At 44.9% G+C, this 26,384-nt stretch overlaps 2 protein-coding genes across 6 annotated transcripts; both read left to right on the top strand.

Moving 5' to 3' along the window:
• The first annotated feature begins 7 nt into the window (after positions 1-7).
• Positions 8-12,539, top strand: SLC19A2 (solute carrier family 19 member 2). Its single transcript, XM_069785750.1, has 6 exons — positions 8-270; positions 372-977; positions 4,704-4,926; positions 8,554-8,746; positions 9,671-9,812; positions 10,033-12,539. Exons 1-6 carry the CDS (start codon positions 82-84, stop codon positions 10,156-10,158), a joined length of 1,479 nt encoding a protein of 492 aa, XP_069641851.1. The 5' UTR covers positions 8-81; the 3' UTR covers positions 10,159-12,539.
• Positions 12,540-13,346: 807 nt separating this feature from the next.
• Positions 13,347-26,254, top strand: CCDC181 (coiled-coil domain containing 181). 5 transcript variants are annotated; one of them, XM_069785743.1, is made up of 6 exons: positions 13,347-13,753; positions 19,867-20,027; positions 20,546-21,523; positions 23,880-24,026; positions 24,653-24,807; positions 25,402-26,254. In XM_069785743.1, exons 2-6 carry the CDS (start codon positions 19,890-19,892, stop codon positions 25,562-25,564), a joined length of 1,581 nt encoding a protein of 526 aa, XP_069641844.1. In that variant the 5' UTR covers positions 13,347-13,753; positions 19,867-19,889; the 3' UTR covers positions 25,565-26,254. The 5 variants fall into 5 exon arrangements, with proteins under 5 accessions (XP_069641844.1, XP_069641845.1, XP_069641847.1 ...); XM_069785744.1 differs by lacking the exon at positions 13,347-13,753 and adding an exon at positions 16,760-16,878; XM_069785746.1 differs by lacking the exon at positions 13,347-13,753 and adding an exon at positions 17,061-17,179.
• Positions 26,255-26,384: the final 130 nt, after the last annotated feature.

The following is a 26,384-nucleotide window of genomic DNA, read 5'->3' as shown; positions in this document are numbered from 1 at the left end:
GGACTGCGGCCGCCACCGCCCCCCCCACCGGCCCGGCCGGCCCCGGGAGCGCGTCCAGCCCGGCCCCCGGTCCTGCCCGGCATGGCGGGGCCGCAGGGGCGCCGGCCGGCGGGGCGCTCCGCCCGGGCTGGCGGCGGCGGGGACAGATGCTGCTGGGCGCTGCCCACGGGGCTGCTCTGCGTTTACGGCTTCTTCTGCAGCGTGCGGCCCTCGGAGCCCTTCCTCACCCGGTACCTGCTGGGGCCGTACAAAAACCTCTCCGAGACCCAGGTACCGCGGCCCCGGGCACCTCGCACCCCCGCCTGGGGGGTTGCGGTTTCCTTGCAGTACGTGGGTGCTGGGGGTCACCGCCGTCTTTCCCCCCCACCTAGGTGTTCAACGAGATTTACCCCGTGTGGACTTACTCCTACCTGGCACTGCTGTTCCCGGTGTTCCTGGCCACAGACTACCTGCGGTACAAGCCCGTGGTCCTGCTGCAGGGCCTGAGCCTCATCATCACCTGGTTCATGCTGCTGTACGCCCAGGGGCTCTGGGCCATCCAGTTCCTCGAGTTCTTCTACGGGATGGGGACCGCCACCGACATCGCCTATTACTCCTACATCTACAGCGTCGTTGATGTCAACCTGTACCAGCAGGTCACCAGCTACTGCCGGAGCGCCACGCTGGTGGGCTACACGGTGGGCTCGGTGTCCGGGCAGGTCCTTGTGTCGGTGGCAGGGTGGTCCCTCTTCCGCTTGAACGTTATCTCCTTAACCAGCATCTCCGTTGCCTTCGGCACAGCCTGGTTCCTGCCAATGCCACAAAAAAGCTTCTTCTTTCACCACGTCTCGAGTCAGCAGCTCAGTTGGGAAATGAAGGTCATGGACTGTAAAAATGGGTCGGCTGTCCAAGATCATCCCAATGTCCAGAGGACACCTGGCTGGGAAGATGAGACAAAAGTTCCCTTAAATGAGGAGGGTCATTCAGCAGAGAAACAGGTGAGTTGTGCCCTGGGTTTACGTAAGTAGAGAACGCAATACTGATGTGGATGTCATGCATGTGTATGTGTATATATGTATGTGTGCATATATGTACACAGCAGTAGAGGTGTAATTTCCAACAGCAAAAAGTATCTCTTTGCTTATCCAGCTTCCTTATTTATGGCACAGGAAAATTTATTCCTGGCTTCCTTTTGCTGATTGAGCATGGCAGGCTGCTCCTTAGTTTTTTCTGAAGTTGTTCTGCGTGTCTCGCAAGGCTGTGATTAAAATTCTCTGGGCATCAAATTGCCATTCAACAGTAGAAAGCAAGGGACATCTCTGGGGTACTAAAAATTGTGTATGTATCCAAATTTTGTGCGTGCTTCTGGAATGCACCCTGTGACTCGCAGAAAAGAGGAAAATCTTCCTGCACTCACGCTTTGAAAAAAACTTGTTGCTTCAACTGTTACGTAAGCTGTGCAGCAGTAAGCTGTGTAGTAATAGGGTTTTATCTTATGATCCTGGAAGGAAACTGCAGTAGTCCTTCGTTGTAGTTTAACCACAGCTGGTAACTAAGCACCACACAGCTGCTCACTCATTCACATCCCACATCACCCAGTGGGATGGGGGAGAGAATCTGGGGGAAAAAAAAAAAAAAAAAGTAAAGCTTGTGGGTTGAGATAAGAACGGTTTAATAAAACAGAAAGGAAGAAACTAATAATGATAATAACAACAATAAAATGACAATAATATTAATAAAAGGGTTGGAATATACAAAATAAGTGATGCACAATGTAATTGCTCACCACTTGCTGACCGATGACCAGTTAGTCCCCAAGCGGCAATCCCCCCCCAGGGCAACTCCTCCCAGTATATAAATACCGGGCATGACATCTCATGGTATGACATATTCCTTTGGCCAGTTTGGGTCAGCTGCCCTGGCTGTGTCCCCTCCCAACTTCTTGTGCCCCTCCAGCCTTCTTGCTGGCTGGGCATGAGAAGCTGAAAAATCCTTGTTTTAGTCTAAATGCTACTTAGCAACAACTGAAAACATCAGTGTGTTATCAACAGTCTTCTCATACTGAACCCAAAACATTACACCAGCTACTAGAAAGAAAATTAACTTTATCCCAGCCAACATCAGGACATCCTTGAGAGCACTTACAGGCTGATGTTGATTAGTTATAGCTGGACAGAATACAGATAAATTGCAGGAAACACGTCTGCATAATAACAGCCTAATGCAGCCCATGAGAGCACCAAGGTGGTGCCCTGACTTGTGGCTCTTGTGGGCTACGTAACCTCTAACAAAGTCACTTGTATGGAAACAAGCATGCAGGTGCCCTTGTTGGTGGCAGGATGTGTTGGGTCACCCCTCTGGTTTTGAGGCCTGATGTGTGTGCGTAGTTGCCTGCTGGGCAGGTCTCTGCCACGCTGCTCCGGGCAATGCACGCCTACGGAGAGCCTGTCACGGCTGGGGGATTCAGGGACCTGTGGGGAGGTCAGTGTCGAGGTTGTGCTCGTTCTGAAAACAAGCCAGTAGGTAAGTGCGGCTGTTGGTTTAGTCAGCTAATGGGTATTTCAGTTAGCAAGTAAGCCCCGGTTAGCTGGGTCTGGAGAGGCAGCGTCCAGGGCTGCTTTCAGCTTCTTCCAGCTACAGCTGCGAATTAAAGGTATTAACATTCCAGGGACCTAATCCTGCCCCATCCAGCACAATCTTGTGTGAGCAAAAGTATTTTTAACCATGTTATGCTTGCATGCTGAAGGGTATTTCTTAAACAAGACAAATTCTGTGCCAATAATGACTAAGGTATTAATATAACTTATCCATCCCTTTTGTTTATCTTACTCCCATCCTGTGAGAGCAAGGGTGGTTCCAAACTAATGGTGAAAATTTTAAAAAAAAGCAGGTACGCTTGCATAACTCTCTAGAGTTCAGTTATACCAGGTGCTAAAAGTTGAGAAGCATCGGCACGTGGTGGTAGTCCTTCTTACTAAGGTAACTGCAACCATATTGCACAAATGTAAATGAATGGCTGTACGAATAATGGTACTGAAGAAGCACTGCCAGGTGGTGGGAGGGTGGATAAGCCTTTCTGGCTTATCAGGCACATGCTTGAGTTGAATGTGCCAAATCAGTTTTTGTAGCATACATGATAGTTCCCTTCCCTATTTTTCCTGCACCTGAACTTGAGGTTCCAGCAAAACCTTCTGTGTGGTAGTTGCATTCCTAAAGTCACATGGCCACAAGCTGACCTCTTCCCAAGTTGTTCTGTCGGGCTTTGGAGGCACAGCATCCACATGCAGAGCAAGCGTTTTGCTATTGGCAAAGCACCAACGGGACTGTGTGTGTTTAATAAAGGTGCTTAGAAATCAGTGACACTTTGAGGGGTGGAAAAAGGGGAGTTCAGGTCAGAGTTAGGCCATGGTCTTTGGGGGTTTTAGTAGAAACACCTTAAAATGAGTTTTATTGCTCATGGAGAATAATCTTTCCCAGGCATACACTGCACAGTTCCCTCTGGGAAAGGGTGTACTGCCAAGAGGCTAAAAGTGCTGTTGCTGCCTGGAAATTGCTCCAAAACTGGGCATGTGACAGCACAATGTGCACTAGCTTAGTCCTGTGACAGTCCTGTATGTTTCCCTGCAGGGAATCCAAGTTCATGGGGGCTAGAGATGCTGGGTGGGCCCTGGGGGCTCTGCCCAGTCTCACATGAAGTAACTGCTGCTCTGACTTGCACAAGAAGGGTCTTGCCTGTCTACAAAGACTCTGTACATGTGTGCATGCAGCAAATTGAATCAGCAGCTCTGTCTACAAAGCAAAGACATGCTTGTTTCCTCTGCTGTGGTTGGCATAAGGTGGTTAGGAAAAGAACTGTAACAACCTGTATGTAAAAAGCAATTTTCGTTTGTTAGAACTGTTGCTAGAACTGATCTATTTTCAAATTTTTTTCAAACCACTTCATGGGTCTGACCTCTTTTGTGCTCTTTCTAGAAAGACTTGGAGGGGAAAGCTTCATTTTTCTCTCATGCCATTTGTCAGAGCACTTGCGTATACAGGAGCTGCTATTTGCGATAGCCGTGTCTGGCGGAAGTAGCTTCTGTTTCTCTTCAGATCCCCAGGCAACATCTCTCACCTCCTCAGAGCCTTGGTGAACATTAACAGGGTAGAGCGTGGTGTAATGAGATTGCTTCTTTGAATATTTATAATCCCTGAATGCTAGTACTAAAGAAAATCAACTTACTTGTGGGGAAATACACTCATCTGGTGGCTTTCATGTTCTCTGTGCTACCAAATTTGGTTGAATTTGGATCAGGACTTAAAAGTGATGCTTTTTGCCTTTATGATTTGAATGACTGCCTTCTGATCCTGTCTTGTCAAAGTGGATATCGTGTCCTGTTCTCCTGTGTTTCTTCTCTCTGGTACCCTTCAGTTGCTCACGTGGTACTTCTAACAACTAGCAGTTACTGCTCTCTGCTTGAGAGAGCCAGAGGTTGAGGCGTGCTGGGGACTGAACCCTTCCTCTGCAGGTAAGGGGACAACCCTTGTTAGGGCAGAGACCAGCTGCTGAGACCACGGAATGGGGAAGCTTTTTATTCATTATTCTGTGGAGGTTTGTGTCCGAGAGTGGTACTGTCACTCACCAGTGATCAGACTGCTTGAAAGGAGCAATTTGCTGGAGCAGTGTGAAGTTTTTATAAACAAATACTAACATTTCTCTCCCCTTCCTTTTTCAATCTTTGCAGGAGCAGAAAGTAGACATCGTAAAGGTGCTCAAAGATCTCTGGCAGGACTTCCTACAGTGCTACTCCTCCCGGACCATGCTCTGCTGGTCCGTGTGGTGGGCACTGTCCACCTGTGGCTACTTTCAGGTCATCAACTACGCTCAGGGCCTGTGGGAGATGGTGCTGCCTTCTCATAGTACGGAGATCTACAATGGTGCTGTGGAGGCAGCCTCGACGCTGCTAGGTGAGCTTCTGGTGTAGCTCCTGCCTCTGCTGTGAGAAATCCCTTGTGTCCCTCAAGGTCACCAGAGCATGGTTTGGAAGGGTCTTGCATTCCCCCAAGCATGCAGGAGAGGCAGCCCTGGCATTCGGGGTGAGTCTTCCCTGATGTGCACAGGTACGGTGCTCAGTGTTGAGTTAGTTGTTGCATGCAGCCCTAATTCTTGTAATCCAGTACGCAGGTGTTTAAAGGAGCCTCCCAAGTCAAACTTCATTCTGAAGTATTTGGCAAAAGGCTCCAGGCATGTGCCTGACTGTGTGTTCTTGATTGTCACTGTGGCAGTGGGGTTATGTTTGTTTTAACCACTTGAAGTCAGACTAAGGGTCCTATGGGTTTATTGCTTTTCTTCTCTGGCAGTGTAGGGAACATACGAAGGTTTCCTGTACACATGCAGCATGCAGAGCGCCACATTTAGTCATTTCAGCACTGTTAAGCAGAAAAGCTATTAAGATGAAAGAAGTTGCTTGACTTGAAAGGGACAGGTAGGTCAGTCAAAGGGACAGGTAGGTCAGTCAACACAAATATTTGTTTATTAAGTTGTTTAATAGTGTTCCATTACCAGATTTAGGGCAGTACCTTTTTAATATAGCTAATGTACCCTTACAGAGGCTTTCTAGGTGTTGCTGCAGTATGTTCCTTTTCTTTGATGGAGTCATCGTTCTACCATTTGCTGTGGACATCACCTACTTGGGGGCAAAAGAAACCAAGGGACACAAACAAGGAAGGCTTAGTACTTTCTTGGGCATGCTCAGGCCCCTCTTGGAGTTCAGTGGGAAGCTGTGGCTGTTTTATAGTTCTAAAATCTGGTCTGCTACCCATTGTTAGTTGGGTTTGAAACTGTCAGCAGCTTGATTCTGAAGGCTTTGGCTATTAAATTGTCTTTGGTGTGCTAAACCTACACTTTAATAACATGTAGTCATACACTGTTCTTCCATGCTAGTGTGATGCTGTGGCTCTTATTTCTTGTTTGATTTGGCTTCCTCTACCATCCTGCCTTGGTCCCAGGAAAGAGAAGAATCAGTATCAAGGGAAGGAAGACCCATAGCATGGCCAAATGTCAGCAGATTAAAAATAAAAAAAAAGGGGGGGGGAGAAAAAAAAAGAAGAAAAAAAAAGAGTATTCTTCAAACTTATTATTAATATCTTTGATAACAAGGTCCCTTTTTTTTTTTTTAAAGGCCTGTGAACAATTGACCTATTGAAAGAAAAGGTGGTTGGCGCTAAACTCATGTAAAACTGAAGTTTTTAGTTTCACATTTTGATTTTTTCCTCTAGTATCATTTTTGTAAATGGTTGAATCATTTTGGGTGATGTTTTCTGAAAGCAAATTAGCCTCTGTCCCTGAACTGCTCAAAAGACAGAACCAAAAAAATCCTTCTGGTTGACACAGATTCATTGCTTCGAACAAGTGAAGTTTAGTGAAGTAATAATCTCAACTAAAAGCTTGAAGAGTATAACACGACTGGAAGGGACCTGTTAAGGGTGAGCGTCCAGTGACCTGACTTCCTAGGCACTAGTGTGAATGCACTAACTTCTTCTCATTTCCAGTTTGAATTTATTAATGAGCAGTTTGTCTCTGATGTCATGCCAAGGTTGTATTTTAGCACAAAATCTTTGCTCTGGGCCAAAGAAGCCAAGTTTTTCTAGTTGGTCTTTGGTAAAGTTAAGCTCTTTGTTCACCGTGTCATCTTACTAGCCTCTCTTTGCACCAAACCTGTTTTGAGTTGTGTCCTTTTTGAAGGTGGATGACTGGAGCTGCACTCAACTTTATTCAGTGAAGCCTCAGACTTGTAGAAGAACATACTGTTCGCTCTTTTCCCTTTAGTAGAAATGCCTTTCCTGGTGCATCCCAGATCTGATTTGCCATTTCCATGGCTCTTAGTCATTCTGTGCTCAGTTATGAGCAATGTTTGGCAACCTTTGTGTAAGATGCTGTTGCCATCCCTGCCTGCACCTGCGCTGCCCTGCAGAAGGGTTTAAGTTGAGCGTGGTGGCTCATGTGGCTGTCAGCTTCCTGTCCTGGGCAAGATAAATAGTATTCCTTCTGGTGAGGTCAACTGACTGTTAAGCTGCATCCCTGCACCATTTTGGGAATGTGGCAATCCTTTATCAGGTATTTTGTGAAACCACTGGATCAGCTGTAGATGTCCAATTGCAGGACACAGATTGTTTTGTTTTTTTTTTTATATTGTCATAATTAGGTGTCAGGCTGATATAACTTTGAGACATAGAGGGAGTACAACCTCAAGAGTTGCCATGAGATCCCCAGAAAGTCATGTCTGTTTCCAAATTTAGAATTTCTGAGACAGTAGAAAGAAGGTTCTAGGACTTAGCTTCTTTTTGCATCTCAGGGTTTTGCTATTGGGGGAGTCAGACTTTCAAAGAGCAAAATGTCAGTCAGGTAGTGTCACAGCAGTCTCTGGAAAGAAGAGTTTAGCGGGGGGAAATAAATTCCTTTCCCTTGGCATAGCTACCTTCTTCACTAGTCTGAAAGATTGATGTGAGGTCTGACAGGGTTGCAGGCTTGTACACACTGATGGTGCATAAGGAGTCTTCGGGTGCTTGAAGGATTTCTAAGAGAGGGCCAGCTAAGCGTTACAAAGAGCTTAGATGCTGCACTGTAGCACTTCTGTACAGTGGTCAAATGCTGAATACAGTCCTCTTTTTCAGAGATCTCCAGTAAATCTCCCTTTGTCAGTATGCTATTTGTCTAGTGTGCTGTGTACAGCAGCGTTCTTATGCTGATGGTTGCTATTTGGCTTGTTTGCAGAACAAGGCCTACTTCAAATGGGAATTTTCTTGTAATGTAATATGTATTTGGGCTTCTCAGTAGTTACAGCTGTGATAGTGCAAGAAACACACCTTGTCTGCTTGTTGAGTTGCATGAAACATCACACACTTTCCATCTTGTGATCTGTCTTCTCTCCCCATCCCCCCTTTGTAAAATCCAGCAGGAGTTACAAACCTGTTCTGGTTGTAAAAGATTGTTCTTGCATAATCAACAGTGTGTGATTGTAGCTTGCCTGATTGCAAGCTGCATCCCAGGAGATGTGGATTTGGACCCCTGCTCTTTCTTGCTCTTACAGCCCAGCATGAAGATGACAGTAAATGTAGGTTTTTCTGCCTCCTGGGAGAGAGCTCTAACAGCTGTGTATCAAAGTGGGTAGTGTCTTTCTCCCTCCTATCCCCACTAAAGTGCCACGAAATAATTAGCTGAGTGCTTTTGAGAGCCAGGGTTTGCATTTCTGTGTAGCCCAACTGACAGCACTGCTACACTCAGGTGTGGAGGACTGAGTGGCAGTGGCCTGAGTACTGGGACTGTTGTGCCTCTGAAGCCCGAGAGGAGACTTCAGAGGCAGTCAGTATTGACCTTTTTTTTTTTTTTTTTTCTGTTCCTGTAAAAGTGAATGAGAATTTACAGCAGGGTTCCAGGTGAGGGAGAGGTCAGGAAGGAGAGTTGCTAAGGTCTGCACATTAGTGTCCTCTACTTCAATCGTGTTTGGCTATTAGGGTCTGTACAGCTCCTAATACACAGTCTCCAAATTGCTCCAACTGCCATTACTAACAGTTATGCTTTCCTTCCCCTCACAGGAGCTGTTGCAGTGTTTGTTGTGGGTCACATAAAAACATCCTGGGCAATGTGGGGTGAAGTGGCACTTGCCCTGTTCTCCTTTCTTATCGCTGCTGCTGTATATATCATGGACACTGTTCGTAACATCTGGGTGTGCTATGCATCCTACGTTGTCTTCAGAATTATCTACATGCTGCTAATCACGATAGCAACGTGAGTATCTTTTTGACGTAGAGTGCTCTCAAGGTTATAGCTGGTATGAGAGCTGGCATGTTTTCCTTGTAACTAGAGTCTTGCCTACCAGGAATTTCAAAATCTGTTGCAAGGGTTTGTGTTGTGATTCAGGTTGGAAACTGAGGCACAGAGATATATTTGGCTGGCAGTCTGCCCAAGCTTAAAAGTCTTATGACAGTAAAGTGACTACTTCTAATATTAGATAGAGCTGCTTGCCACAGGAATGTTTTTCATGAACACGGCTAGAGTGAAATGTTAACAGATGAGGAGACGACAATGCTTTGCCTGTGTTGAAGTGTCAACTTTCCCTAACCAGCAAGGAGGAAAACTTCTTCCATGTTATTTGTCACTTTGGGGAGGAAGACACAGCTGTTGTTGAACCACATGTGCATAATTGCTATAGGACAGCTCAAGCACAGTGTGAGAGGTGATGCTGAAACTGGTAACTGCAAAAGGAATTAGAAGGATCTGGTTAGAAGGATGTGGCAGGTTATGGACCACACTGCAGCTGGCTGACGCTTTGAGATTGTCAACAGCTCCCTGGGATCAGAGCATGTTATATCTTCTCTCTGTGACAAGACCCTTTAGCTACATTGGACAGGAGGGCTGCTTCAGTAAGACTGAAACCCACAGAGCTCCCACAGTGGGTTTTTTGTGTTTTGGGGGTTTTTTTAAGCTTTTTATGTGGGTCTGTGGGTCTCTCCTAGCTTCTATGCTAGTCTGTCATGATCCTATTTAGAAAAGTACACTATCAGTGCAAGGTAACTTAGCTGTGGAAAATACTGGACCAGTCTATCTAACATTTCAGGTTGCACAGTCTTCTTGTCCAGAGAATTCCTCCTATTCTTGCATTTCCCTGCTTTTTCCCTGTCCTTATGTTTCTGGTCATCCCTTTCTTTCCAGGTTCCAGATCGCTGCAAATCTCAGTGTGGAACGGTACGCCCTGGTGTTTGGGGTCAATACTTTTATTGCCTTGGCACTTCAGACTCTGCTCACTTTGATTGTTGTGGATGCCAGTGGGCTTGGGTTGGACATCTTCACCCAGGTATGACAGACTCTCTTAGCTTTACTGATGGGAGGGAGGAAGGTAAACCAATCTGTAAAGCTTCTCAGCTACCTGTTGCTGGGTCAAGAGTTTGACAGAGAAATAATCACTGATTCCTGATATTTTGGAAGAGGAGGGAAGCTCATGTATTAACCTTCTTATAAATTTGGTAACTGCTTGGTTTAACCACTCTTTTTATTTTCTTTCCCCTTCTCTGCAGTTCATGATTTATGCATCTTACTTTGCGGCCATCTCACTGGTGTTCTTGGGCAGTGGCATATACAGTATTATACGAGCTTACAGAAGACAAGAGCAGATGCAAAGCAGATCTCCTGAAAGCCAGTAGTGCACCAAGTGAAGACTCTTCGTGGCTACGTATGAAGATATAGGTCCATTTTTTAATCTCTGCCTTTTCTTCCCAAGGCAGTCACCTTAATGGTTATTTGATCCGTATTTATACTATATTAGCAGCACGTTTTAGAAGGTAAATGTATTGGCTCTTACGTAAGTAAGAACAAATACCTTCTTTCTAAAATGCCTTTTGTTCTTCCGTTGCATATATGGGATGTGCAGCAAAGAACAGTAAGTTTTCTCAAAAAAAGCCTTGGGAGGTTTTAGTCTAAGGCTGTGCATCTGGAGGCTGCCATTGAAAAGGCAGTTTCATGATTGTCTACTCAACTGCTACCCTCTCTGTCACTGAGGTGCTGCTGCAGGGCAGAAGTGAGGGCACACTGATAGACCTCTCTGTGGAGAGCCCCAGGCCTGGCTCAGGAGGTGGCCTTAGGGCTGTGCTCTGCAGTGTGACTCTCGCAGTGGCTGCCCCGTGATGCTGGATGCTCCTTTTTGAGGACTAGTGCACTTGTGTTGCTGCATATGCATGTACTTCCTTGAATTGCTTGTACGGTTTCTGCTGTTCCTGTCTGTCACCCCTGCTGCCAGAGTTTTACCATAGTGGATCATGGTGCTTCCCCAAAACCTTAACTGTGTCCTGGGGCAACTTGTGACACTGGTGAATTGCCTGTCCACAGTGCTACTTGTGCCATGAAGGCCTGTGCCCAAGGGACTGTAAAGGTGGAGGGGAAACTTAAGTAGACAAAATGCTAATCCAAAGGACCCTTGGACATCTTTGCCTTTGTCCTTCAGGACTGCAGATTCCTGTGATTACAGGAGTCACTGCCTCACAACCCTGGGGGCTGGGCTATTTCAGTGGGATGGTGGATGTTAGTATAGCACTGAGAAGAAAGGTGACTTGCAGGATTTTTAAGCTATCCTTTGTGACCTTGGAGAATCATGACTCTGGTGACTAAATAGGTACCTTCAGTTATGGTAGTTAGCAGGATGACTGCCTGAGGCTTTGAAAAATCCTGATTTCTGGTCTGTGAGTTTTCCCCCTTATTTTAAAATGCCTTTATGCTTCTGGTGGGTCTCTGTCCACTAGTTCTACCTCTTTTTTTTCACCTAAGCAGAACAATGAATGTTTGGAGTGGGCAGTTCTTTTATTTTGTCAAGTCTAAGCAATTTGGGGCTTGCCTTATACGTGGTTTTTAAAAATAATTTATTTTTTTCCAAATTGCTTCAGCACTGGGAAGGAGTTGCACAGAGTTGTCCTGGGCTTGGGCACGTGGATATTCAAGCACCATGACCAGCACAGGAACAGATACCTGTAGTATACTGTGGAGATGGCCTATGAACTGTCCTTGTTGCTGTGCAGGTTGTGGTGAATTTAAGTGTACAGGAGAACTGGCAAGGGAGAAGATGCAATGCAGCTTGCTTCCTTCCATGCCTTCTCTCTCTGTGCTGGTTAGAGAGTCTTCCAGTCAGAGCCTGAAGAAGCAGCTTTGGTTCATTGCTTGCTTTTAGTGCCATGGAGACTTCACAGCATCGGGGTTGGGAAGGCGTTTCTGCCTTGGCTGGGACAGGTATGGCCTTTCTCATCAGTTCTGAGAGCCTCAGCCTTTACCGTGCAAGGTGAATGATTAATGTGTTTGGGATGTGCAGTCTGGGGAGGCCTTCCAGGCTGGCTGCTCAGGGGAACCCGCTCCCCAAAGCTCCTCTGTATTTGCAGCCTCTCTCCTAAACCAACCCCCTTAAGAGGGGCTCAGCTGTACTGGCATTTACACATGTAAACTTAACTGCCTTATCCTGAAATGGAAACTTGAAACCACCATGTTATATATTCCTTTCTTTACTGTTTTTTTGTTTTTAAAAAAAAGTAAAATTTGAAGCCATGAAGTGCTAGCTGATGAGCTGTCCTGGGAAAAGGGATGGCAAGTGCATGTCCTGTCCTTGAGTTCCTTGGTCTGATGGCAGTTGCAGCAAGGCATGAGCAGTGGATGTACAGCACTCATGTCAAGTGACTGAAAGAAGCAGCTCAGTTTTAATCACATTTATCATACAGAGAACAACCCAGTTATTTAAAAGCAAGTAAAAAATTAAAGAATGACAGCAATAACAATGATTTTTCTACCAAAGTAATGAAACTGTGGCAACTGCAATAGAGAGGCATGCTACACTGCATACATCTTCAGGCCTGTTAATGTATGGAAGCCACACCTGGATGTTGTTCAGGTTCCTGCACTGTGCTGTTGCTGTGGTGATGAGGTGACTATAGAGCCTGACTGGAGCTGTATGCAGAGTTACTGATGCCTATGAAATTCTGTAAACATGTTGACATTGTTGGTTTCTAATTTAATAGCTATTTTTGTTAAATAAAAATACTCTGAGATATCCTGTGTGGCCAGTGTTTGTTTTGTGTTTTGATGTCTTGCTGACCTACAGCACTGCTGTGCAGGTTGTTTTGAGCGTCTCTGTTACAAAGAGGAAAAACAATACAGGACAAAATGTGAAAAGAAGCAAGTCTTCAAGCAGCTGATAGTTGTTGGCTAGTTTGTGTAGGTTTGCAGAACTCTGTGCAAGAGTCTTGCATTGAGGATCGTTAATTGCTGAGCAGTTCAGAAATACCACTCCAGTTCCAGTGCAGACTGGTCCAGTGAGGGCAAAGATGACTCACTGATGCAGGGTAACCCTGGTCAGGATGCATCAGTCTCACTGAGGGTGACTGTAAGGGAAAGCAGGTGTAGGTTTGCTGTGCAGGAGGACCTTTTTATTTACATTGACCTAATTACAAAATTGAGGCCTTAAGGAAGAAATGCTGTAAACTCCCTACCGTGGCACACCCACGCTTGACTGCCTTGGAAAGCTCTCCCAGTCTTGTGCTTCATAAGAGATGGCTTGTACCTGATAGTACAGGTACTGGGGTTGGAGGGGAAAGTGGTCTCTGAATATCTGCTGCCAGTTTGATGTAGTTTGGTGTGTGTAGTAGCCCAGCAAGCCCTCTGCACAACATCAAAACCAAGAGAAATTAGGTGGTCTGAGGAGGAGGGGAGGTGCTTTCTTACATGTGTTTCCTTGAGAGCCTTATTGCTGAGGCAGGAGGGGTAGGGCTGTCAGCGTGTCAAGCTCGCTCTGGATTTCATTCGTCTGCCTACCCTGGGTGAACGCCAGAGTCGGCTGTGCAGGGATGAGCTGCTTGACAGTGGGGGGGATTAAAATCTCTGCTTGCATTTGACAGCAAGGTAGCCAGTAGCTCATACAGGTATAGCGTTACCCTTTAAGGTGGATTCAAGTGTTTCACGTCTCTGGTGCTGGGGAAAGGTGCTGTGACAAGAACCCTGAGGCTGCTCTTGCCTGCGAGTGAAGCAGGTCCATGTGAACTGTGTCAATCCTCCTTGCTCCTCCCATTGCATCCTGCCACACGGTGTACAGCTGAGAGCTCTGAAAAGGGACACCCAGCTGCTGTCAAGGAGCTGAATTCCTGTGTTGGTGATACAGCGCACCGTGCGGTTTGATGGAGATGAGATAAATACTACACACGGCTGGGGCGTCTGCCTGGGATGCTGTGGCTGTTTCTTTGTTCCATTCGATGCTGGGGTTTGCTGGAGGTAAGTGTTACTACTGAATCTGTGTGTCCTGTACCGGGCTTGCTATGATGCTGGTAAGATGTGGTATAGTTCCTGGGCTTTAGGGTCACTGTTATGGGGAGAGGCCAGGTGCTGGGCTTGTTCTGTCCAAAAAGTGAGGAATAGTAAGAGCTGCCAGAGGCTGCCATTTCAGGAGCAGCACCCACTGCTCTCCCCCTGGGCTAGTGCTGGCTGGGACAGTCCGCCAAGGCATGGCAGGATTACACTCAACGGTGCTGTGGCTGTGTGCATGTGAAACAGACGGCTGCTCTGGCAGTGCTTTTGGGGAAAGGGAAGGGCTCTGCAGAAGTGATTTCATTTTCTTCACTATTGGTGTGATCATAGCCAAGTACTGGGGAGGAAAGAGGGACTTCTGTTATGGAAGGGGTAGGAGACTGGGAGCTCTGGATCCTGCTCCCAGCGACTCTTGACAGTGTCAGCTGTTTCCTACACCACATACAAGCGGTGTTAAGGTGCTTGTTTAACATTGCTCTGGAGGCGTTACGCACCCTTTCTCTGTCAAACATACTCGCGCTGCATGAATCGGTGTTCCCTAAACAGTGTCTGATGTATTAGTGACATAGAAAAGAGCAACCAACATGTCGGGACCTGTCCTTGGAGACCTGCATTGCTTAGCTGTTGCTTCCATTGTGGCTTTTCAGAACTGTGCTCTGTAGCTCCCTCACAGACAGGAACATCTGAAAACCTAAATTTAGTGACATGTGAGTTAATGAATGCAGGCATGAATTTGGATTGACCTTAAGATATCATTAAATTGTCGTTATGAAGCATCAGAGCTTGATCTTCCAACAATGGGGTCTAGTCCTTGTCTTACAATCACGCTGATTTGTAGTTAGTCGAATAAAGCATCTCTTGTGAATGAAAGGGGTAGCACTGGCTTGTAAGATGAAGGATAGTCTTATGATAAAAGCAGAGCAAAAAGCTTTGATATTGTGCCCAGTTCTCTTTATTTTAGTCTGCTATGAACTTGTCAAAGCTACCTGTCTGTGAAATGTGGAAAATCAGAAGTTCAGCATATTGCCTTCAAGAGCGAGATAACTGCATGACCGTGGGTGAGGTCAGTGGTTGATGTTTTTCCAGGTTCAGCAGGAACCATTGCCAGGCAGGCACTGGAGTGTTATCTCAGGTAAATATCAGGGAGCCCTTCCAACTCACTGAAAGCAATGTCAAAACCCATTCCTCTTTCTCAGTGTATGGTGTAGGATTAGCAGAAACCCCGAGGTCGTGGATTCCAACCTCCTCTTGTGGCGTATGAGCTATGATGACAGGTATCTTCAGTGGCATGTGAGCTATGATGACAGATATCTTCAGAGACCTCCTGAAGCCCACCTTGAAGGGGTTTAGCTTTTCTACCCTGTGTGACTTTGAGTGAAAGGGTAACTCTACCTGCATTACTCTGAGAGTTATCAATGCCCTGGCTTAAATTTATTCATGGCTGTTTTCTGTCTGTATGTCCTTTCATTAACATTAACCCTTTAGTGCAGGTGGCGTGTTGCCCTCTGAGGTGTGTGGCCCTTCTGGTGCATTTGTAGACTGTCGTCGTTCACTTTGCTGGGCCAGTGTCTTCAAAACTGGGGGCCATGGCTGCGTGGGGGACAATGTGATGGGTGCCATGTCAGTGCTGCCAGCGAGGACGACCCCCTCCCTCCCTCCACCCTGGGGGGCCATGCTGCCATGGCCCAGGCCCACATGCTGGCGGGAGGGATGAGGAGGGTCACCCCCCAAAAGATGGTGCTGGGAAGCACCACACGATGCTGCATGAGCCTTGGTCACCCCAGAGGGCTGCTGGCAGCGCGGGCCACTTCCCCTTGCCGGGAGCTGCCCTCCCCGGGCCAAGGGGACTGCAGAGCGGAGGCGTGTTGTACACCGGGAGGTTTATACCTCCATCTTGTGCTGGTGCTGCGGTGAGCTGACATTTGGAAGAGGTTTATTTGTTTTTTCTAACGAGCGAGCGTATTTGCTTCCCATTGAACTACACCTAGCCGGGTCGAGCCAGTGGCTCTCTGTGGTAACCGGTGGCAAAACCAACAACCCCTTTTATTGGGAGCCTTTCAGAAGTTCCCCATGTGTTCAGCCAGCTGTTCAAATACCACTACCCCTTCCCTGAGGCCAGGCAGCACAGCCCTGTCCTGTGTGAGGCCCTGACGGGCTGCAGCAATGGCAGCCCCTGCCCGGTGCCACCACAGCCAGCGTTTCGCAGAAGGGCCTCTGCCCCGTGGCGAGCCCTCCGTGCGCTCCGCGGCGGGTCTGGTGGTCACGCAGCGTGTTGTGGGGCCTGCTAATCCCAGGGGCACAGCATCCACCACCGGTGGGGCTGTTTGGTCATCCATGGAGGAGGCTGCGATGTGCCATCTCTACCCCACAGCTCTGCTGAGGAGCCTGACCCCTCCGCCAGCTCCCTGAGCCCAGGAGGTAACTCGGGGTGCATTTTGGTGGCTTTTTTTTCTGGAAGGGAGTTCGTTTAGAGTGTTCTGTTTGGGTTTGTTTTTTCTTTTCCCTTTTTTTTTCACATCGAAGTTCTAGGAGCAATGCGTGATTAATGCAGAGAGGTGTCTCTTCGGAGACGCGGCGCTATCTTCATTAACAAAAGCTCAAATTTTGACACTGCTAGCTTTTGGTCTGATCAGATTGCTCATCACCAGCCAGAGCATGCATAATACAACACAGAAACCGCCGCTGCTCAGGCTGCTCCCGAACAAGTGCATAATTTAACAGCACCAAAAGGCTTTTAGGCGGGCAGGGAAAGCCGCCAGCCCCGCTGCTGCCCCTCTCCTGGGCGCTCGTGGCTGTGGGCCCCCCCCCGCCGTGTTCTGCTTCCCGTTAATTTCCGAGGGTTAAATGAACCTGTGTAACGCGAAGGTAAAAGAAAACTCCTCCTAACGGGCCCTCGGGCCTCAAAATGGGGGACAAAGCGGGGGGGGCGGCGCGGCGGCCCGTCTCCATGGCAACGGGGCGGTGCTGCCTCGCCAGCGCGCTCGTGCCCGCCGCTGCCCGGGCGCCGGCGGGCAGGGAAAAGGTGCGGGCGGGGCCGGGAGGAGTTTTGGTCCTCGGGGGCCACCGTCGGCGGTGACCGTTGCTGCAGGAAGGTGAGGGAGGGCCCCGCTGCTGCCATGGCAACGCCGCCGGGCGCACCGGCGGGGCGGGCCGGGCCTCGGCGGGCGGCGGCGACACCTCGTCCCCCGGGCCGGGGAAGGGGAGGGGGGGCAGCGGCGGGACCTGGCGGGGCCGCGGTGAGCGGGCAGGGCGGCGAGGGGTGTCCGAGGCAGAGCGGGGCCGGCTAGTGCCGCTGAGGCGAATGGCGAGGGCGCCTGCCGGCTACGGCCGGGGCGGCCCCGTCGTCGGCAGCCGCCGGTCTGCAGACGGCCGGCCTTCGTGCGTTACGGCTCGGTGAGAGGCTGCTTCGCCTGCGGGCGGGCGTCGGTAGTCATGGCGGTGAGGCGGTGCCGAAGGTAGGGCCGGTCCCGGGCGGTGCGGAGCGGTGCGGTGCCGTTTGCCGGTCTGCAGCAGCAGCGGCTGCCCGCGTTGAAATGCGGGGCTGGACCTTCCCCGCCGTGACCGTGTTGGGTTCGGGTTCGTGAATCTGTATGTACGTGTGTTCTGGTACAAAGGGGCGAAATCACAGAAGTGCGTGGCTGTATCCCTCTGTTTGTTGGAACTGAGCCTAGCCTGTGCCTGAATGTAACGCGCAGAGGTGTTACTAAGCTTTGCAGAACAATTCAGTCACAGCATACACACCACACCCAGCCCCCCGGTTAGAATAGAAGCAGGTGGAAATGAAGACTTGAGACTTTCTGAATAATTTCCGTCCCTATTAAAGCTGAAGCACTTTAATCTTTACTTCATAAGACCCTAAATAGAATAGGAGCTGATTCAGGATTGTCTGAAACAAGGTCATTAAACTGAAATTATCTCTTCAGACAGTACTACTTTATGTTACAACAGAAGAGGCTGATTTTAATGCTTTTCCCTTTATTATACATATCCTAAATAAATTGAACAGTTTTCAGTTCACAGACTGCCACAGGCTGTCATGAATGTGTTTTGTTAAAGTCACCATTCGGCTTTGTAGCTTTTGCATCCACTCACCTTAATGATGAAGAAGTTGAAGAGAAATTGTTCTTTCATGCTGAATACATACTAGACCAAAGTAACCTCCATTAAGAACCCAGGTACATGTCACCACCCAAACCAAGGATATTTGTGAAGGAAGGGGCATTTCCCAGCAAAAATGATTGCGTGTCATATGAGAAGAAGTGCAGGAAAAACATGATGGAAATAGACAGGGTGTGGAAAGCCAAGGCAACAGTCTGAAAAAATTTGAAAATTTAAACTCGGAGAAATCTAGAGTGATTCTCATGGCTAAAAAGAAGTGAGTTAGGAGAAAAAATGTGCCAGATTTTCTTGAATAAAATATGGATCAAACAGAAGGAAGAGCTTCTATAACGTTTGTATAAAAACAAGTTCGCAACAAAGTGCCCAGCTTTATTGCAATTCTTTCCTCTTAAACAAACCTTGACTAAATTTTGAGGTTGAAAAGCACTCTTGTCAAGCACGAAACGCAGAGTTCTAAGAAATAGAGCTGGTATTCATGTGAGTAAATAACAGAACTCTTGGGATGCTCATCAGAATTCAAAACAAAAGCTTGAAGGAATTTAAGCAGCATCTTCTGGGTGGAAGGGGTTTTACAAAATGCATGTCAAAATGCTTAGACAGATTGGGAAGTCCAGGTGCAACACTTCTTGTCTGGAAGGGCAGGATGGTCGCACAGCAAGAGCTGTCCTGCTGTCCCAGGGCTATCCAGGGTCAGAGCTAACTCTCACATCCCATATTGTGTTGCCATATGCTAATAATCATATTGGGATCTTTTAGTATGTTGTAAGTGACACAGATTTGTCCTACTAGAGAGACACTTAGAAGTGGCACCTTCCAGCCTACAGCAGAGAGTACAAAGAGAATAGGAGCTTTTGAATAATCAACACTTTCTTCTTTTATGTTGCTTTCGTAAACAGTAATAAACAAATTAGGGAAGGCATGATGAGTGGCTAAAGCTGTAAAAAGAGCAGAATCAGCTCTCTAGGCTGATGTGTGTCTCCACGTGTCTTTAACCCTTTTGTGTCTTTGAACGGAGACAGATGTCTTCTATTGAGTAAGCTGAGCTGAGAGGTGCAGGCAGTCAGCCTGGAGCCCCAAGCCCTGGCATTTAAGCAGTCCTTCAGGAGCTGTTGGCACCTGTGTGTTATGCACTCCAAAGATTGTTTAAAAGACTCAATCCCTATAGTGGCTTATCTTCAGTTTTGTCATGAATATGACTATATCCAGCCTGATTAACTGGCTAATGAATATTCCCCATTGTTGTCCTCAGAAATTCAAACCAGAACTGAATCCTTTTCCCAGCAGTCTCAATTAGTGTCTGTGTAACTTTCTTTACCCCTAAGACTAGTGGAGGTGATACAGTTTGAAAGCTAGCTGCTTCTGAATGTTCAGTCACTCTAGCAGAAGGTTTCTGTCAAGAGTCCAATCAATGAATGTCTTTTCATTTTAATATGTTATTATGAGAACCTTTTTGGTAATTTGATCTACTGTAAGCTGTGGCATGGATCTTCTAGGGCTTGTGCATCCTGCATTTTTGCAATGTAAGTTTAAACAAGTTAAGATTTCTGTAGAGGAAAATGGGCCAGGCAGATATAAAACAACAATGTAAAACACCTGGGAGCAATGAAAGCTCATAGTACTTCTAACAAACATAAAATAGCAGTCTCTTTGTCCAAGCACGAGACCAACAGTTAAGAAATCATGAGTTCTAGTTTTAGCTCTCTCGGTGACTTAATACAAGACATTGAGTAAGTCACCTTGGTTTGCTTTGACTCAAATCTTCCCCTAGTAGTCAGAGCTGGAAAGGCTAAGACCGCTCATATTTATAAACCATTGGTGATCCTTGGTGCTGTGGTGTTATCTACCATGGTTGTATTGATACTGCTCACAAGATTGGTGAGGGTACCGTAAGAGGTATCAATGTTCTATATTTGTGTGTCACTGGAGTTTTAAAACAATTTTTTTCCTTCTCCTTTTTGTAGTATTACTGTAACACATCACCAAAATGAGTGACAAGGAAGACCAAGAAGATCCAGCAGATATGGGTGATTTAACAGAAAGTGGAGAATATGAAGATGATTTTGAAAAAGACCTCGAATGCCTAATTAATGAAGAAGAAAAAGAAAACCTTGGTGAAAGAGAGGTATTCGTTAAATTAAATGCTAGTTGTCTTATTTAGAAGACAAAATTGAGTAATATTTGGAATCATAAGCACAAAATTCAATATGGTTTGAAACATGTAGGCACATTCACTGACTTTTGACAAGGAAGTTTATTTGGAATTGTAGTGAAAAACCAATTCAGTGAACTGGTTAGTTTGGTTATAATTGCCTTAAAACAGAAAATTCAGTGTTCATGGAAAAGAGTATGTTTGTTTCAGAAGTACTTATGGGTTCCTTTAAGTGTTTGTGCAACACATGTGCTGGTTTTATGCTGTCACTGATCACTTTACTGCGCAAGCCATGGTTAAAGTTTGTGCATGGAGAAACTGCAAGAGAGTTTTAGTGCCAAAAAAGCTATTAGTTATGACATGCGCTATTTGACAGCCTGTTTTAGAATTAGGGTAGTTAGTACTGCTTTTCTTGCTCGCTATTTCTTTTCTCTTTCTCTGATACTGTTGTTTGTTGGGAGAACAGACTAGTTTACCTTAATTTTTTTTAGAATCCTGAAAAAAATGAAGAGGATATTGAAGCACAAATTATTAAAGTTGCGGCCAGCTTTGAGGAAGACAATGAGGAAATGGAAGAAAATCCAGATCAGCTTTCAGAGGCAGATGTAGATGCAAAAGTGAGACCCTCCAATGAAGAAAGTTTGGAATCCAGGTCTGATATGAAACAGGGGGACCGTGTATCTGATACTGATAGTGAAAGCTCTATCCAAGAATCCAGGCTGGAAAACCAGCAGGAACTGGATGAAGAGGAGGATGAAGAAATAAAGCGTTACATCTTGGAAAAGATTGAAGAAGCCAACAAACTGCTGGAGAATCAGGCTCCTGTGGATCAGAACAGAGAACGGAAATTAAAATTTAAGGATAAGTTGGTGGATCTTGAAGTTCCTCCTCTAGAAGATGCTGAAGTTTGTAAAACTGACCTTGCAAGAGGAGATGATGTTTCAAATAGGCTATCTCGGTTGCATATTTCTAATGAAATGGGTCAGGAAAGCACATCACTTTCACCATGTGCTGGCAAGGATGAGGAAAAGAAGGATGGTAAAATCCTAGTGGAAAAAGATGGGAAGTTTGAACTCTTAAGTTTACGTGATATTGAAAGTCAGGGCTTTTTGCCCCCAATAAGTGTTTCTTTTACTGATATTGAAACTCAACAAATGTCTCCAAAATCTTCACACTACGGTCCTTTTGGCACTGTCTCTCCAGTGAAGGAAGTACCTCCAGTAAGACCAGGAGCACATTCTTTTTCTCCTGGTGGAGAAGAGTGTGTGTATTTCCCTAAGCCTCCATCTAACCCTAAGCGTCGTCCAAATTCTGCTATCAATGCTGCAAGAGGTTTGGGAAAACGGAAGACTCCGCAGAGGGCGCAGTCTGCAAATGTGCCCGTGAGAAGCTCCACTTACTGCCTTTCTCCCAGACAAAAAGAATTGCGGAAGCAGTTAGAGCAAAGGAAGGAAAAACTGAGGAAAGAGGTAAAGATATAGAGGCAACAAGTAGATCACAGTGACCATCCTGTTCCTCTGCTTCACAGAGACCACATGTTCAGGGCATTTACTCCATTTTTCCATGATAAAATAGGCAGCAATAACAATAATAATAACAATTCTCTGGAGTTTGTCCAGAATCTCTCAAAACTCCTCTCCTTAAAAGAAAAAACCAAAACTCACAGAGTGGCCTAGGATCATGGCTTGCTCACAGTAGAAATTAAGTATTTATTTAATATATCCTTCATAAATAGGCCGCCTTCTGCTATATTGTGCTTACTGCTTTTGCTTATTGACTCTCTTTCTACCTAGGTTCCATTACAGGCCCACTGTTTACTGGAACATAGCACATGGTATTGCCTCTCCCCAGATTACACTGCAATGCAGGAAGTTAATGTTAACCACAGTAATGCAGGGGCACATTTGGGTGCTCATGAAGTATGTAATAGGCAATTACCAAAGGGGACAGTGTTCAGCTGTAAGATTTACACAGGAGAATGACTGTGAGAACTGTGAACAAAGAGGGGTGTGCTTAACATATATGGAAGATACAGCTGACTTCAAAAGTGGCATGCCTTGTTGCTTGCATAAGATGCATGCTGGTGAAGTCACATTGACTGATAATATAACTGGGTACTTTTTTCCTGTAAAGGTTTTGTGTGGGTGAGTGTTGTAGTAAGTTTTCTCAATGAGTTTGTTGCCAAGTAGTTTTTTCTCCCCTTTCTCTGTTAATCGATACTACCTTTCCTTCTTACTTGGTTTTACCTGGGCACTACACAGAGGACAAAAAGAAGAAAATATTCCCAGTACTGAGGTTATTCTTCTTGTATCTATAAAGAGCAGTAATCTAAAAGAAAAAAAAACAAAAAACCTCTACTGTAGAAAATCAAATCAGTATCTATCTTATGTATTACTGGGGAAAACAACCTTTTTAATTCTTTCTCAGCTCCTTATTAAGAAAAAATTAATACTTAATCAGCCTCTGACAGCTGTAACAGGAACTTCAGAAATCTTTACCATACGTTTTAAAAACCTAGATGTTTTTCTTTGCTTTGCATTATGATGATACAATTACAAAAAGGTAACTTACTATGTGTCTTGCTCTGTTAAAAAAAGATCAAGAAGCATCTACTATTTTTCTGTGCCATGATGTTCGAAGTAAGCTGGCTAAGTAGCTTCAAAGGTTATTTTCTATCTGTGGCAATAGGTCTAGCCTGCTTTATTTGAAAAGTTTGCTGAGGCTTAGCTCAGTAACGAGGGGTATGAAATGTGAAGAGTTACTGATGTGTTTTCTTTGTACATGCAAGACTAGATCTCTTGACACCATACTCTGCACATTTAAAGTAAAAGGTAGGGTGGTGGAAGTAAGGAAGGTTATTTTCCTAACACTGTGTGCTAAATCTCTTCCTCTGTTGGCTGACTTACAAAAAGGTAAGACTGTATTACCTTATTTCTTCATTCTGTGATGGATTTCACAGGCATGAAACATTTCTTGACATTACTAGAATCCATCTGCTTCATTTTGGTGGGGTTTCTTCCATTTCAGTGAATTACAAATTGTAAATTTGGAGGATAGCCTGAAAGTTGTGTGTAGGTGGGAGGAAAATCATCTCTTCACAAGGAGACTAGATTTCTCCGAGTGTTGAAATGAGTGGGGATTGTAGCTTTTGTGTCAGAGTGTCAAAACCTGGTAAAATGTCCTAATCAGCTTTCTGAAGTGTTTGAAAACCTTTCTCCTCCTTGTAGATAATTGTCATTAGCTAAAATGTGATTAATAATTAAAAAAAAACCTTTCTCAATTTTGTAAAAATCAGTTCATTTTGTAAACTTGAAAAAAGTGTTAAGCTATTAATAGTCCTTAAGTAAATACAACCTCATGTCCAGAAAAAATCCTTAATTATAAGGTAGTGCCTGAAGTCCATAGGTAGTTAATTGTCATTTGGGGTTTAGTGGTCCCTCAAGCCTGAGAGCTGCATTCATTTTTAAAATGCATGCTTAAACTGATTTTAAGCCAGTCAGAGCTATTGGGCAGATGTAATTTTAGAAGTGTTCACCTGTTGCTATTGAATTGTCTGAGTTGAGATGTATCATGGAAATAGAGTTAATCGCCAAAAGGGTTAGACTGAAGTATCTGAACGTAACCTGAACCGCAGAAGTGCATAAACTTGTTTCTTCCTAAAAGTAGTATCAACTATGATGCAGTCTTTGAGTATTCCTGTTTCACCTGTATTTTTGTGTCTCCCTCATATAATTCATTATATTTTATTTATTGTCTATGAAGACCTTTGCAGATTAAGATGATTCTCTTAAAAACTAAGTTTATTCACTCTTCATTCTACTTAAGGAAGAAGAAAGGAAAAGGGAACAAGAAGAACAGAAGAGAAGAGAGAATGAGATGGTTTTTAAAGCTTGGTTACAGAAGAAGAAAGAACAAGTGCAAGAAGAAAAGCGAATTCGTCGTGCAAAGGAGCTAGAAGACTTGAACAGCAAAGTAAGATCTCCCTGATGTAGGACTGGGATCTATGGTGCTCTTGTTAGATAGGAAAACCCCATTCTAAGCCTTTGTTCTTAGCTAAGCATATGAAAATTTACAGAGATGGGAAATGTTTTTGTTACATTGTTTTCAGTGAAGAGCTAGATCCACTTGCATGTTTAGGATTGTTCTGCTTGCATTGTAGAAGCTACATAGATGAACTTAATAGCTATAAAATCACAGGAGATACAGCGATGCTCCTTTTTATCAGGAGAATGACTTGATTGAACCTGCAGTGAACAAAGAGCCAGAAAACTCTTTGAAGTGTATTCCTTACCATCAGAACTTCTTGGCAAGCAATTAATGCATGTGACCTGACCAAAACCTGAAGATTCAGATGTTCTAAAGTTCCTCTGCCTTGCAGTGATGGTCTTGAAAAGCTAAATTCAGTATTTTTTAAGACATACTGCTTTGAATGCTTGCTCACGTGTATATTCCATGCCAGATTAGCATATGCTCTAGCTTGCTTGTAAAGTATGTTTCATGGATGGGAGATGCCAGCAGAGTTCAAAAAATTATTATAACGTGATTAATATAAATGTAATTTAATGATAAGCTTTGTGTATATGTCTTTTTTTAAATAGGAAAGGAGCAGGAATCCAGAAGAAGCCTTCAAGTTATGGCTTAAAAAAAAGCACCAAGAACACATGAAAGAAAAACAGATAGAAGTTTTGAGACATCAAGCTGAGGGAATTGCCTTTTTTCCAAGAACAGAGGAATGCAACAGAGCCTTTAAAGAGTGAGTAGGGTCATTCCTAGGGAATCATATTTGAAAATTTTGTAGTCTATCAGCTTAAGACTGTAGTTATTTTACGGTACATCTTTAGTCCTTGTTGTTTTGGGTTTTTGCATGAATATGCCCTCATAAACTTACACCCTACCAAAAATACATCAATTCCTTGATGTTGTTTGTTCACTGTTGTGAAATTACTTGTCAGAACCTGAGCTGAAATAAACAGTGAGTTACTTCTGCTGAAAAAGGGAGATCCTTCTCCCCTGCCCCTTTTTGCCTGTTCTGGAACAGGCTTGGGTTGATTCAGTTCATTAAACAAGCAGAAAATTAATCCAATAAAATTACTTTTTTCCCCTCAAGTCTGTGAGTTGAGTCAGCTCAACAAAAGGAGGGAGGTAAAGCTGCGTGCAGGAGAATTGGGATGGAAAAGTAGTGCTTCCCATGTTTAGGAGTGGCAGGCTTTTAGACTGACTCAGCCATGCTACCTAACTTTATCCTATAGGACAAGGTGACTCTAATGGGGGCAAGTCTCCTCTGAGTGGATGACGTAAAACTTTCACTTGCAACTGTCAGTACTTCTAGTCCTCTTTCTCTCCACAGATGGCTAAAAAGAAAGAGAGAAGAAAAACGAGCAGAAGAACTAGCTGCTAAAGAGAGAGCAAGGCAGCTTAGGTTAGAAGCCAGAAGAGCAAAACAGATGCAGAACATCCACTGTATTAGTTCAGAGCCAAAATCCTTTCGCTTCACAGACCATTACAGTTGAAAGTTTGATGTAACCAGAGTTCTTAGTGGCAACCCTCTTTAACTTTTATGGCTTGAGCTTTTGCTCTTTCTTGTGGTGTTTTTAAAGCTTTCAAGCAAGTTTAACAGTTAATTACCTTCACTGACAATGATTTTACTATCTATTTATTTGTAATTTTGTTGAAAAGCCTGCTTTTATGTATAACTCAGGGATCTTCTTGGTTTGACCAACTCTAAATGAGTGTGAGATCTATATATGAGGGTGGCAAATACACATTCCTGTCTTTAAAAGGCACTTTATACTCAACATCACCATGAATTCCTGGATGCAGGCTATATTATGTAAAATGTTGATGTCTTGCTGGATTAATATTGTTGTTTGCTGCTGCTTGTGATAAAGACTGTACAAGGTGCTACGTTGTTGGAAAATGCTGTTTCTGGTACTGTTTCCTATTGATCAGCTGTTAATTCTGGCTAGACCAGAGGACTATTTTATTTTGGTTTGGGGAAAGTGGTCATTGAAGGCTAACATGTAAGTGAACGTGCATCAGTTTTTGAATCTTGATTTCTGTGAGTTTTAGTAGCTTTCTATCCCATGAAGTTAAAAGGTTGTCTGAAATTATGACCTTTACCATTATCAGGGACGCTAGATTCCTTGCATACAGATCCATGTTTGCTAAATTAATTGTAATAAACTACATCACCTTGCCCAGCTGAATTGTGAATTCTTGTCAGAGAACATGCTGAGGTCACTCATGAAATCATAAAGTTAGTGGAAGATGAGGAGCATTCTGTCCAGCTATGTGTCAACAGACTTCAATGTGGCATTGTTCTTACCTTTT

This window comes from Haliaeetus albicilla, chromosome 6 (assembly GCF_947461875.1).
Source record: "Haliaeetus albicilla chromosome 6, bHalAlb1.1, whole genome shotgun sequence".
Classification (NCBI taxonomy): domain Eukaryota; kingdom Metazoa; phylum Chordata; class Aves; order Accipitriformes; family Accipitridae; genus Haliaeetus; species Haliaeetus albicilla.
Note: the sequence above shows the minus strand (reverse complement) of the source record. Positions and strands in the feature narration are given on the sequence as shown.

Coding starts and splice junctions, on each gene's coding strand:
- SLC19A2 (XM_069785750.1), top strand. CDS start 82: ATGGCGGGGCCGCAGGGGCGCCGGCCGGCGGGGCGCTCCGCCCGGGCT. Junction 4,927..8,553: donor GGCAGCCTCGACGCTGCTAG/GTGAGCTTCTGG, acceptor TTCCCCTCACAG/GAGCTGTTGCAGTGTTTGTT. Junction 9,813..10,032: donor GGTTGGACATCTTCACCCAG/GTATGACAGACT, acceptor CCTTCTCTGCAG/TTCATGATTTATGCATCTTA.
- CCDC181 (XM_069785743.1), top strand. CDS start 19,890: ATGAGTGACAAGGAAGACCAAGAAGATCCAGCAGATATGGGTGATTTA. Junction 21,524..23,879: donor AGGAAAAACTGAGGAAAGAG/GTAAAGATATAG, acceptor ATTCTACTTAAG/GAAGAAGAAAGGAAAAGGGA. Junction 24,027..24,652: donor TAGAAGACTTGAACAGCAAA/GTAAGATCTCCC, acceptor TTTTTTAAATAG/GAAAGGAGCAGGAATCCAGA.